Source organism: Amia ocellicauda, chromosome 4 (genome assembly GCF_036373705.1).
Source record: "Amia ocellicauda isolate fAmiCal2 chromosome 4, fAmiCal2.hap1, whole genome shotgun sequence".
NCBI lineage: Eukaryota > Metazoa > Chordata > Actinopteri > Amiiformes > Amiidae > Amia > Amia ocellicauda.
Window position 1 is genome coordinate 28,441,926 of NC_089853.1, and position 14,463 is coordinate 28,456,388.

The 14,463-nt window shown below is 37.4% G+C and overlaps 2 protein-coding genes across 3 annotated transcripts in view; both read left to right on the forward strand.

Moving 5' to 3' along the window:
- Positions 1-950, forward strand: part of LOC136748191 (zinc finger protein 609) — a 99,295-nt gene extending 98,345 nt beyond the window's left edge. Inside the window, exon 9 of the mRNA XM_066701731.1 lies at positions 476-950. The gene's annotated coding sequence lies outside the window, so the exon portion shown is untranslated. The remainder of the gene's footprint in view (positions 1-475) is intronic.
- An 11,520-nt stretch (positions 951-12,470) lies between these two features.
- The window catches only part of gramd2aa (GRAM domain containing 2Aa), a 30,217-nt gene continuing 28,224 nt past the window's right edge, over positions 12,471-14,463 (forward strand). The window contains exon 1 of one of the 2 annotated variants that reach the window (XM_066701732.1): positions 12,471-12,663. In XM_066701732.1, the coding sequence (XP_066557829.1) occupies positions 12,554-12,663 (110 nt within the window). In that variant the 5' untranslated portion in view covers positions 12,471-12,553. The remainder of the gene's footprint in view (positions 12,664-14,463) is intronic. The other variant, XM_066701734.1, reaches the window with a different exon arrangement.

Here is a 14,463-nt window from a genome sequence, read left to right on the forward strand (position 1 = left end):
TTTTTAAAAGCCATTGTATCCATTCCAATTAAATTAATCTCATCCAGGATAACTCTGAACAGACAAACGTAAGGACCGGATGTTGGGTCAGCTGCAACGCTAACGTGTTGTCTGAGAGAAGTCCTGTGAGGACATGGTGAAGTGAAACTAATAATAGGATGTGCTTTAATGCCATTTCATGTTGCTTAAGGTTGTGCTGACATCTGCTGGAGGTCTGATTAATGTGCAATGTCTTGTTTCACACAGAGCCTGAGAATCTCCTAAAACCCGACACTCTCAATCAGAGATTTAACCATTTACTCAAAATAAATATACAAATGAGGTGCTAATAAATCCACATAATACATATAAATATTGTATTGTTTAAACAATATGATGAATGTCTTATTTGAGAGAGTGCACAATGCGGATTTTAGGACTGTGGTGGGTTAACAATGTAAGGTTGGATTGTAACTTATTGTTTGTTGTTTTGCAGGGAGACCTGACTGGTTCACCTCCACTTTGAAAGGAGTCATGTGACTGGATCACATGGGGAAGCGTTTGGTGTTCATATAGACATCAGTTAAATGGTGTTTCTGTATTTTAGTTTCTGCCTTGATGTCAGGCAGACTGGTCTTCTCCTAGCGTCTCTAACTTCTCCTCCTCCACTGCGGACTGCGAGAGCTGGTACAAAACAAAAGCCATCCGTCTGTTGACACACACAACTAGCCACTGAACCTTTTCTTTGCACTGTTGATGAGACGCGCAAAAAAAGAAGAAAAAAAAACTGCCAGAAAAGACTTTTGATAGCATTATTTTCACATCTGCAGCAAATTGGGGGAAAATAAATCACTACTCTGAAACTGTTTAACTAGTTGACCTGGGCCTTAGTTTGCAGCTTGACAAAGGAGCAGATGCAGTATCCCTTTTCTGAGGACTTCAGAACGTGGCAAAATAACCTTTTTTTTTTTTATATATATATATATATATATATATATATATATATATATATATATATATATATACATATATATATATATAAAGATGTGTGTGTATAACTCTGTATGTGCATATATATATATATATATATATATATATATATATATATGTTTCAGAGACTGTGAGAGACGGTTGCAGGCAACGAGTGCCATCTGTTCAGCCCCACCACGGTTCTCTATGCAAGCTGAATTGTTCATTTAGAGGTATTATGGAGTACATTTCTAACATCTCGCCCACATTCGTGTCTTCTGTTCAGAAAAATAACTTAATTCAAACCTTTGGTGAAATGGCAGTAAATTGCTTTTGTAAGTAATGCATCTGCCTCCTTAATTTCAGATGAGAATACAGTATCTGTGTTTTAATTTGTCATTTGTTCATTTTGAAAAAAGAAAAAAAAAATATCTGCATGGCAGTTTGGCTCTCCATAGTTGATTTAAGTTTATTTCCCTACTATTAACCTTTTTTATTTCTGATTTGATTTCTGACAAACCTTGGCCCATCTCGGCGAAGCAATTCAACCCGCTGTTTGTTTCCTAGGCACAAGACTTGAAGTGACTGTGCTGGCTAGGTGGTGCTACAGTTTCTTCCAGGAGGGTGAAGCAGTTTACAGCAATGTCAATGCATCCGTTAAAACCACACTGTGTTAAGGTTAGCCACGATAAAGGGATAGTGCGTCTCTGTGCGTGTAGGTACTCTTGTCTGTTCGGAAAGTGCCAGACTTCTAGCCTGTCTGTCTGTCTGTTGCTTTCAAGCCACACACATTCGGAGACTTTTACCAGTGAACTAAGGGACATCGTGTGTGTTCTGAAGGGGATACACAACAGAGAGAAGTGGGGCACAATGAAAAATAACAGATCTAAGCCTAGACCTGTCAGTAGAGACTCTCCCATGCCACTTCTGGCCTAAGCTGTCGGCTCAAAAGTGTTGCTGATTCAGAGCAATCCTGTCTTAAGAAAATGACTATAAATCGTGACCTGGGAGGGGAGGTCAGTCTTAAGCAACTGAACCCTGTAAGAGAGCTGGGGGTTTTCACTGAAAGGCAACAATGACATAGTGTCCTTTTTCCAACAGACTTTGACTTTGGAGTGTCAGTGCTGAACTATGAAATCCTCCGTTTTGTTTCTCATAAGCAGTCGTGGTTTGTGTCCGCTGCGCTTTCATGTCCTTTGGGCCAATGTGCTAGAATACCTCTCCAGAGGTGTGGGACCCATTGAAGAGTTCAGAATCCGGTAGAAAACGCGACGGAATGACAGTGTTTTCCACCGGACTGTTCTTTGAGTATTGTACACAGCAAACACCATCACAGATGACCTGTCAATGATTGGCCACACTTGAACCGCCATGCCTCTTGAGCTTCTCAGTTGGATTAAGACTCTGACCTGGCAACAAAGACCCAAACTCCTCTGGTTTTACCTCCACCTTTACTGAACTCAAGAATGAGACATCCCCCCCCAACTGTACTACAGGTCTGGGTCTGAGCTGGCACTAATCGGGCTTGCGCTTCATTTAGCAAGAGTGGCTGATAGTGTTTCTCGTAAGCACCCGTGTTGAAAGACTTTGCAGTGTACTTGCATTGTACTTAATATTTATTCAGCACCACTTGAAATGAAATGCTGCAGGATGTCCTGGTGTTGTCAGTCCCTCAGTACTTTCGCCCTGGAGAGTAGTTCTGTGCCGTTGTTTTTCATCAATCCCCCGGTTCACTGTTGTGTACTTCCTCATGGTGTAATATAGCACTAAAAGCATTAATCTACACAATGTCCTATCGGCAACCTGAGCTGTATGAGTTGTTGTCACCCTTTCTCCTTTTCTCTGTCCCACAAACACTTGCTATGTGGTTTCTGTATATATTGTACAGAGGAATTATTTTAAAAGGCTGTTGGATGCTATTGGAATTTTCCTACTTTTTATGTCTTTTTTCCTTTTCTCTTTTTTTTTTTTTTCTACCATTGTTAATATAAAATGAAAACTGTAGCTGGTGTAACGGCTTTATATTTGAAGTGTTGTGATTTTGTTTTTTCTTTTTGTATTTTCATTTTTCGATTCTTTTGAGGTTTGTACCCTTTGGTTTATCCATGCGCTCGCAGAATGTCACAATGTCACTGTTCTCTCCACGGACAAGGTCTTTAAATTAACATTTTTAAGTTTTTTAGTTTGTTTTTCAAATTTTTTTTGTTTTTTTTACAGTAATTGTCATGAATGTTGGGTTCCTCCGTGAGATTCTTTAACCTGCTTTCCTTTTCTGAAAATCAGTGATGAATTACAGTAATTTACAACAAAAAAGTCTTATTTTTTGCGTTTAATGCTCCAAATTAAAACTGCCCTTCATGGGAATTTCCAAATATTGCACATGATTGGGCCTTAGTAGATCAACACATATATTCCATTAGTCCTCCATGGTTCAGAAGGTTATCACGTGTAAAAACACTTGTGGTGTCAACAGCATATCTTAAGCATTGACTTATTCAGCATACTTGCTTGCAAATGGTAAATCTGATCAGTTATGTGTATTCCATTTTAAGGAGTAAACCGGTCCACTCATTTTGGGAGCCGAATCAGCATGTCCCTGCTCTGAACAAGTTTCAAATAAACTAGCATACAAATCTTGACTATGTTTTCCATTATGTCTTGATCGATTTTTTTGTAGGGAGATGCTTGCTTGGCTAATGCATTTTCTGCTGACATCCAGCAAAAAGTTTGAAGCACCTGCAAGAGAGGAGGTCTGGGAACAGCCATGACATGGACACAGGAGTATTGGGCTTCTCAATCCCACCAATCACCCATAGATGTTTTTCAGGGCAAAGTTTATATTTGACAAAAGTGATATTGGCTCTGACAAAGATCTGTGGAGTTTGCATTTAACACACTGTACCCTCAATGTAATCCCAAAGCTGTGTCAAAATAAAGCTACAGGTGTCTTGAGATTTGCCCTTTGCAAGCAGATTTGATTGCTTATGTGTAGCTGGTGCTTGAACTCTACTTAATACTGTCCCTGCACAGAGAGCACCTCTGTTTATTTGGAAATTGAGAAAGACCCAGGAAATTAACATTGCCCCTTGATCTGTGATGTTTTCTTATTTGAAAAGTAGCAAGAAAATACCAGTACATATCTCTTGGTTTGCTTTAGACATGTAATTGAGGTGTCAGTGTCCATTTCTAAAAAGAGGTGCTTTTGGTTGGTTTAGTGGTACTCACAACTAGAACCTGAGATCGGAGGTGTTGTTTGAAGATGGTGTCATGTGACAGAATAGCCCCAGGGTTGTTTATAGACAAAGTGCTTGGAAGCTGCTAGTAGTTCAGGTGATACGAGTGATCTCCTACTCAGAATATACGCTGCCTGGGCTACAAGACAATTTTCAGGCCTGTTGGACGTCTTTGGCAGAGCACATGGAACACGCATACTTCTGGGTTTTTCCATTTGAGAGCATTGTTAGCCTCTGTCGGCAGATCAGGCTTTCTGTGGAATCCCTGGCATGTCCGTGGTTTTAGGACTAGAGCTCTCAGTTGGTTTGGTTCTAGAAGTTGGTTCAGCCTTTCATGGTGAGTTTTTTTTGTTTGATTGTTTCATTTCTTAATAAAGCTGTGATTTCCCATTTTGAAATGCAATTAAAAGCAGGCATGCAAACTGAACAATTAGGGCTTCTTGGCTCTTTTTGTTTGAAATGGACAGCTGCCACCAAATATCTTGCTTGTACAGTATTCCTGTACAGCCGTCACTAAGATATCTTCAGCAGGGAACGCATTCACATAATTGTCTTGACAAAAAACAAAATGTGACAAAAACATCTGTGAAGTTTTGAACTAGGATTTCTGGGGCAATTTTTTTTCTTTTTTCTTTTTAAGAAATATAATAGTGTCAGAACCAAGTATATATATATAGTAATAATTTAATCGTTTTGCCTTCCATCTCCAAAATCTAGCCTAGTGAACCTGTGCTGCTTGATGAGATCTTGGAAAAATAAACTAATAAAAGCGCTTGATTTTAATTTATTTTTTTTCTTTAGTTGTCGTTGTTGTAACCCACTGTAGAAGGAAAAAACAAATCTCTTCACACACACCACAGCCGTTGCTAAGTCCTGTTTTAAAAGGTGCTCTTTAGACGTACCCGGTGGCCCGTGGGGAGACGGAACGTGTTCTGTTATTGTGGGTTTCCTTTCTGTCTGCGGACTTGTGCCGTTTCCCTCCTCTGAACACCCCACCCAGTCTCCGTCTCGCACAGCATTGGGGAATGACTCGGTATCTGTCATCGGTACTTGAAAGGAAGATGTTTACAGCTTTTTTTTTTTTTTGATTGCTGTTTGATTTCATTCCCCTTCTCCCCTGCCCCCCCTCTTCCTATTCATCCCTATGCTTTCTCTAATGTAAAGTGTACATTACCATGTTTTTTTTTTTTTGTTTTTTTTTTTATACAATACTGTAACTTGCCTTTGTACATTTAGGCAAAAAAATAAATCTTTTTATGAGACAATCACATCTGTCCTACAGTGGCTCACTTTCTTCAGAGGCACAGGGAAGTGCAGGGGTTGGGAGTAAGGGCAATTGTCAGGGTTGAATTGTTCTGCTTTTTGTTCTGGATTTTCTAAAGAACCAAACAGACTCTTTTTGCCATGTGATTCTCAGTGTTTTTCTCCCCCTATTAATGGAAAAGTCAGATGTGTTGGGTCATTATGATCATTATGGTTCTTTAATTAGTCTTCAAATCAACATCAGATATTTTATGTAGTAGTTCTATCCTATATGAATATGCATTATCCACTCTAAATGTGAGTAGGACATTCTAAAACAAATGGGTGGTTTATTTGCATTACATTTGTAATCAAAAGTATTCCCATTTTAAACCATGTTATTTGGTGATTCATGTATTATATTTCCCTATACTAGTTTGGTTGGGACACTAATTCAGTCTATAAAAACGTAAGGATTTCCAGTTAAGTGAACTGATGTAGCACAGAGGGTTTGTAAACTTTGCTTCTGTACAAAATGTGAACTTAATTTTTTATAATGCAGATTTCACAACCCTATGACAATGTTAGGATGTCAATATACGTGTCATATTTCAATGAAGACAGACAGAGAATGGTGTTTACATGCATTTCAGTTTGAGTTTTTCAGTTAGGTACTGACCTTTTAAAGGCAAAGTGTTTAGGTATAATTTTTGTGATGAAAATGATCTAGAAGTCACTAACATTTTTGTGTAATTCCTGATTTATCGAAAACTGCCGTATAACATATAATGTTCCAAGGTGCATATATCATATAGCAGAAAATATAAATCAAGTAATGAGGTTTACGTACTACACGACCCAAAATACAAAAAAAATAAACACTTTTTTTTGTGGTAAACTTGTATTTTATTTATTTTATTTTTTTGCTTCCTTAATATAACACATTGCAAAACATACAAAAAATATAAATCACCAAAAATGTCATGTTGCAAAATATACCAAAAGCTGGAGATGTTGGGTTGCAATTTGACATTTTTTCTGGTATATAATTGATTTTGTTTTTGTAATGCGTTTTATAAATAGTTATATTATTATAAAGAGTTATATTTCCTGCTGTATGAAATATCCACTGTGGTATTATATTTATATTTTAGTGCTATATTTTATATCCACTTTGCTACCAAATACATTTTAAAAAAATGTTTATTGAGCTGCCCCTCATAATAGTATGGAAATATTTTATATACTTGTTTGTTTTTAATCAAACAAAAGAAATTAATAAGCTTTAAAGACTATTTAGCTTTTAATTTGGGCCATGAAAATATCATCCCCATAGTGAGCCTCCCTATGACTGAATTCTCTGAGCTGAGCTGGAAACTCTGGTATACGCAACATCTCCTTTTTGGGTTTTTTGGTTTGTTTAATTCTGACAAATATATACTGAAATGCATATACCTTCCTAACTGAGAAATGTAGGCTTGTGTTAAAGGACTTACAGAGACCGCTTTGAAGCTCTGTGTTTTACGACAGGCCTGTGCTCACCAAAGTACAACAGATAACACGTCCATGCTGGAAGGCCCCCCCAACTGACAAACGGGCTGCCATACCCGTCTCCACAGAGACTAGCACCACATTGCAATTGAAGATTTCTTTTGTGAAACAGACATTCAAGGCACTTTATACATCCCATAGACCAGAGCAACAAATACAAACTACATGCTGCTAACAGAAGTGTTACCCAGCTTCTCCCTCAGTTTGATAACAAACAATAAAAGGTGACTTAATACTAATGACTTAATGACACTTAAGTAATTCTACCTCGGAACCAAAATATGCTCAAGCCATGTTTGGTCTTAAAAGAAAGAGCATTAGCTACAACAACGTTTGGACCATTTATATTTCACATACAATGCAACAAGAAATTCTAAGAAATCTCAAATGTAACATCACCGAGAAGGAACACCTGGCTTGTTTGGTATCAACTGTAAGGTCATGCTTTGAGGGACTTGAAAATGTAATTTATAGAACTAGATAGGGACACCCCCAACACACATTCTGTAAGAGGAGGAGTCTGCTTCGATTCTGACCAATCAGAAGTTTGGAAGGAAAGAGTTTAGAATCTTTGTCTCAAATGTATAAAAACCGAAAGTTAAAACTAGCAATTCGTAGTGGCACAATTGGGGGTCATACAATTTGGAGTGGAGTGGAACAATCTGGGAGAAGAAACCAAGGAAGACCAAATCCAGGAAGACTGAACAGAACCAGAACCAGAACTTCTCCACCAAAAACCTGAAAGCTTTGCAACCTTCCTCAAGTCGACACAGTCTGCCAGCCCTCCCCGCTTTCGACTCTGCGTAACTGAATCTCGGTAAACCACACAGGTAGTATATTTTGTGTACTAGTCAAGAATTAGGTAAACCACAATTACATAAAACCTAGTTGTGTATGGGATCTAAATTGTACGAATGGCTAGCGTAATCATTTATTTTTATTTTATTTAACATGCTTTGTGCCTCAATTAATATCTCTCTCTCTCCCTCTCTCTCAATCCTATCCACCCTGCTTTTCTCCCTCCTACCTTTACCATTACATGTTGTCCATTTACATTTTTTTAATAAATCTATATCTTGTATAAAACTAAACAGCCTCAAGATTAATTCATGCAGATCAACCTCACCCCTAATCTGAATCTGTGGGGGTCACTAGATAATAGGACTTTATTGAGCAATTATTATTTCTTTTGATATTTGATACCAGAGAAAAACAAAAACTCCAGTTTAAAGTCCCAGGCCAATCGAAAGTACTTACTAATAAAACGGTAACTAATGATGAATTAAAACCAATTTGTCCATTGCAACATTTTGGCTGTATCTTTTCAGATCAGCATCCTTTCATTTAATTCAACTATTTACAGTCTTGTCAAGAGGCACACCCCACATATGCATTAAAGTGCTTTAAAGGAGATCTACTTTTCGACAAAGCTGCCATTCAGCCAACAAGCACAATTCTGTGCCACGCTTCTTTGATCCCCATTTGAAAGGTAAATGTGCTCAAATTTAAATGTTTTATGCAGTTTATATTGTTTTATTTATTATTTAGATAATTTGTAATGCTTGATTTTTCAAAACATTGAAAAACCTTCTGTATCTTCAACATTTTTATGTTAACATAACCTTTAATTTGTTTAGATGACTAAAATGCTTTTCAAACTGACAGAATTTGGAATTGACGGAACAAAGGAAAATGATTTTTTCAGGACTATAAAGGATTTCTCATCAACTGATTTCTCAGAATTTAAAGATGGAGATCTGCTCATAATCAAGGGTGCAAACAATTCCTACAATCATGCTGCTGTCATCTGTGATTCAACCATGTATCTTCACATCATACTCCGTACTCTTGATATCAAACCTTTAACAACATAAGTAATGGCCACATAAAACACTTTGTATTGCACTTAAGATAGGGGCGTCTGCCAAGAAATAAAAATAATAATAAAAAATATTTTCTTTCTTTACAATATGTAAAGTCTCCTACATTGGATAAATCTCTATATAAAAAATACATTAATACAATTCTTTCAGGTGTCCCAACTGATGCCACGGTATCCAGTTTGTTATCAGTAGCCTCGACATCTCCATGTTTTGGAAAATCATTGTATCCATGTGCATCACTAGCAGCATCAGATTCACTTTATATGCCTAGGAAGGTTGTGCAAGAGGGTTTGAAATCCGTCATTGCCAACTCGAAATACCGTGTCTTGAGGTCACATAGGCTTGACATTAGTCGTTTTAAAACGAAGGTGATAGATGCAATGAGAAGAAATAAAGTATCATCCACTGAAGGAAAACTGTGTCAGTTTTGCACTCAAGCTGTTGGATTACCCTATGTTAGATGATGACCAACAGGTGAGTAGTAGTTACCACTATTAAATCAAAATTAAAAGGTTTATGTTGGGTTATTGTTGAATGTAATGAGGATTCTCATTGTTTTTTTAATATGCCCTGTACTTATTGCAATAGAAACAAAAAATGTGTGAATCATAACATAAAATGATGCATGCACATATATTGTATTTAACTACATATAAAACAATAAGAAAAATGAAATAATACAAAATATATATACATGAAAATGAGGAACTATAGTCATCAGATGAAATGGTCCGTTCTCTGTTGATCAGTGTAGTGCTTTTTGTGCTGACGTCAGTGTTTTGGTTACAGAAGATCTGACTTCTGTTTGTTTAAATAATGTGTGGGTCTTTTTTCCTCCCAGAGAGAACTCCAGGCTCTTAATATGCCAAGGAATTGATCAGCTGAACTCTTCAAAAGTGTTCGTACAAGAAGAAAAACATTTATTATTAAAACTGAGGGCAAATGAATAATTTCAAAGATGCAGTGTATCAAAGTATAACAAAAGCTTGTGCTAAATCATTTATTGTCTAATCACTTTAAAAGTGTGTATGTATACTTAACTCTTCCATTATATGTGCATATTTCTTGTTGACATTTCAGCCCTTTAGCTCTCAGCATCAGTTTTCAACATTAATATATTAAAATAGAACCTACTAATGTAAAGTTATGGTGTATGTTTTGGATTGTTACTGAATTTTCCTATTTTGTGATTTATTTCCCTAATGAAAACAAGTTTTCTGATTTAAGATTTTACGGTCTAATCACTCTGTACTGTACATATACTCTTCTTGTGTAATGATATTTTCACACACTTTTCAGGTACCCCTCACTATAAAAATGAGTTATACTATAAATTGAATATGTTTGTTGTATCTTTCTTTATTATATTGATTTATATAATACTTTATATAATAATCTTTTCTCTAAAATGTGAAGGATATGACTGGACTTTGTTTTCATAAGACATTTCAGTGCCCTTTATCAATCATGACAGAATTGAAGCAACTCAGGGCTTGGTATTTCCACCTAGAGGATTTTTGACAAAGCAGTTATGTTGCTTAAATTAAACCAGTCAATGCTGTATGGCATTAGTTAGCAGGGAAATTACTTGGGAGTGTCAGGTGAAGACACGGCACATCTCAACAGAGTCTAGGACTGGGAAGTAGAAGGACATGTAACTAAAGTGAGAAAGTAAAGAAAAATGGTTTCTGTTTATTTGAACATCTACTATGGGGTGTGTAACTCCAGGAATGGTTCACTCCAGAATACAAAGCAAATCCTCAATGGCACCGGCAGCACAGAGACTGGTGCGCACTCTGGTGGATAAAGTGACAAAACGCACACAGGAGAAGAGACATGGATCTGTCTTGAAAACAAATAGGATCGCAGGGTGGGTACTGTAATTGAATCAGGGAGATAAGGCCTAATACATACCTTTAGTATAGTTAATGCTTGAAGCAGGTGGGCATCAAAGTGTTAACAAAATTGTATTCAAACAATCTTAAAAATGTTTTACCCTTGAGTATAGATTTGGAACCATTACGGATTTATAAATATACTGAATGTGTTTCGAATGGTTATTTTGGAGATTTTTAATGTATGCATTTGTTTTTGTTATTATTATCATTATTGATGTTCAGTATATCCCAAACATATCTGTTATACTTAAGGAAATCATTGAAATACAATCAGTGAATATGAGAAGACACCAGGATTTTGTATACATTTATGCCAGCGTGGCATCTGACCTCGGGGTGTAGCAGCAGTATATTTTCACACCGGTAATACCAGACACAAGGGAATCGGCTGCAGGTTTCGGTTCTGTGCAGCTGTCTGTTGGAAGCTGTTGAAGAGAAGCACCTCGAGTCCCTCTTTAACCACTGGGTGGCTCTGATTTTCTTCACAGCGATTGTGCTTCAGAAAACAAACATGACGGTTTTCTGTGAATTTCGCTCATAGCTCAGATTGTTTTTTGGGGAATATCAAAAGAGAATGTCTTCACAGAGACTTGGAAGTTCTTTTCCCACGGGTATACTTGATGTCTTTAACAGGAAATGACTTGTCCGCTTAACTGGAGTCCTTTTCTCCATCCCTTCCCAGACTCTTGAGCAAAAATAAAATCTTAGCAGCTTGTGGTTCATGGCTGCACTGTAATGCTACCTTCACTGTTAACACGTTTTATTGTTTCACAATGATCTTTTTGCTGCACAGATTAAATGTGGTTATTTAGTAGTCTGATCAAGTCTCATCTAGCCAGCACAGTCTTTCAGCAGAATTTAGTGGGGAATATTGTACCATTTAATCTTGATACAATAAGCACTCGGCTATGTAAAAATACACACCCGATCCAGCTTGTTGGAAGATGTTTCCTGCTTGTTAATGCATACTACTGCATAGATGGAGAATAAAGAAAACCCTAATTTGATTAAGCATGTATTCAATCTTTAAAAATACACAAAGGTAAGAAACTAGCTTTATTTTGATTCTATGAAGACTAATGTTTGTTGTATTTAGTAAGGTTAAATGCTAGTGTTCCCTTCTGATAAAGGAAGTCACATTTCCTTTAATCAGAACAATAAAATGTAATGTTACTATACTTTTTGTAGCATTGTCAACCAATATAGAATGAAAAAGGCAAGGCATTTTTAATAATCAGTTAATACCATGTTGATAACAGGCTCTGCATTAATAGAATACGTAAAGGAATCATCAGATTTGTATCCACAGACCATCCTTTGGTAAGGGTGAAGTGGAAATGTCATGGAAGCTAAACAAGATTTTGGATTTTGAAAAATGTCCCTAAAACCCAAACCCATGGGGGCAACTCCACCATGGGACAGTCTAATACCAATCTCGGGATCCTGGCATATATTGTTCAATGAGTTTTAATTACAGTTTTAGATGGTATATAATGGTTATTCCTATTGTTTCCAAGCTGATGAAAAAATACAAAAAAAAAAATTCTCAGGTTACAGAAGCTGGCAGAACCTGCATAAGAATAGAGAGCCCTTTGTTTGCAGGTCACAGGGGAGATTATCTGAGGATGTATTTTATCCTGTCGAAAAATGAAATCTGATTAAGATTCCACAGGGAGGGAGAGGAGATGTGCTGAGGTAATGCTTTTCTCCTTCAGATCCTCAGAGCTCGCCTGCCAACATGTAAAGACAAGGCTGCCTCTTGTTCCCTGACGGTGGCACGGCACTGCTTTCAGGTTTCATGGGATGTTCAATATACGCAGCCAGACCAGACCAGGCAGCCACTGAGGTCCCAACCACAGACCTGCCTGTCAATGTGTCTACTGAGAAGATATCGGATGACTGCACAGGGTACGCCTACTTGTTTCTTGCTTGGTTTTAGAGCCTGTCGTATGTTTAAATCAATATTATTCTTAAAGAGAAGGTTCTTATAATCAAGGGTCTTATGCCGGCCTCATCTGGGCCCTGCTCCTGAATTGTGAGCTACCTGTATACTAAAAGTGGTAGCAAACCGAAACAGCTAATGTCTGGTTGGTCCTGCTTCACAAACTTCGTACTGCTTCATCACTAATTCCCGTCTCGTTCGGTCTCATTAAAAGATTTGCTGTGTTTTTGTTTAGTATACTGCATGAACATTCTTGTACGTCAGTAGGACTTTCCGCAGTGCGCAATATTTTCCTTGCTGGAGTAATTATCTAATGTTTGTTCAGGACTGATCCAGTTGGCAACAGAGTAAGCCATGTTGCTGTTTGCCATTCCATTCTCTAGTGGTATTGTTTTCTTTCCGAGGGACGTTTCTTTTCAGTTGACATACTTTATGAGTACACACAAGTAGCCAGCAGCTATTACATATGAAAGACTTCAGGGGACTCTTGAACTGAGCTCATGCTGCCTAGTCCTGTAGGCCAGAAATTTCTGAAATTAGAGCTTTCTTATGAACTGCTGCTGAAAGATGAGCCCGTCTAATAACATGTTATGGGGTTAGCTGTGCATGTAGAGCTTGGCCTGTAAATCACAGGAAAAGGTCCTTTCTGTCTGTAACTGAGTCTTCGTTTACAGCTGGGGCTTTAATTAATATATTTTAGTTCTTACATGCACATGGTACAATGCTTAAAATCTGGCCTTGTAGGTTGTGCTTTCAAACCTCTCAATGTACACTGAAAAAGTCTTCCCAGTGAAATAACACGTTATGCTACTTTGATATTAAAATGTGACTTTGTATCAACACAGTAATGAAGCTCATACTTATTTGGCTAATGATCATTATGCATAATGCAGTCAAGTCCCTGTCATGTCTTGGCTTTCTAAACAGCAGGCGAAGGGTGTCGAATATTAAACTAAATAATTTATCTGTTACAGACATCTGGAGCCAAAGGATTTACTGCCTCGGTCTGAAACTCATGGTTCTGGTCTAGACTTGCAGAATTCACAGAGCTGCAGCCAGTCGACCTCTCGAGGGAAGCTGTTTTTACGCAGACAGTAAACGCTTCACTGTTGTTCCTTTCTGGTAATGAGGCAGTGTCAGTCAGAGAGCAAAACCGAGGAGTCTGCTCAGAGAAGGAATGCCCCGTGTAACTGCTCTGGCTTGACCACTTGTACAAGGCGAGCTGAGGTTGACATGGAGGAATAGGGGAGCCTTTTACCTGTATGAACTGTGTATCACTGCTGTGTTTCAGGGAATGAGGGGGTTTGTTTTTCTTTAGTCATCAGCTTTAGGTGGTTTTGAAGGCAATGTTTACAGGCACACACTGGAGCTTATAACGATTTCTTTAATTTATGATATTAAATGATGTATTACTATAAAGAAGAACGTTATTGGATCAAACAGTGAAGTTTTCAAATCATTGCATTTATAACATCTTGTTTTAAGAACAAAGAGAAACTCTAAAGTATCTGGTCACCGTGGAGACAAATGTTTTCATAATTGGTTTTATTTGTTTTGGGCATTTTAAAACGTACTTGGAAGTAGTGTACTGCTAAACATGAATGCTGCTTTTGTGTTTATTCCTATCTCAGAATAATGTCAGCTCAATTAGTAGACAATTTGCAACTGATTTAAAAACAGAAACATGTTTTCTTATTAGAAAGGTGTTTGTATAATTGGAGAGGATATCCTGAGTGTGATAGTCAGGTCATTGCAAAAAATAATCT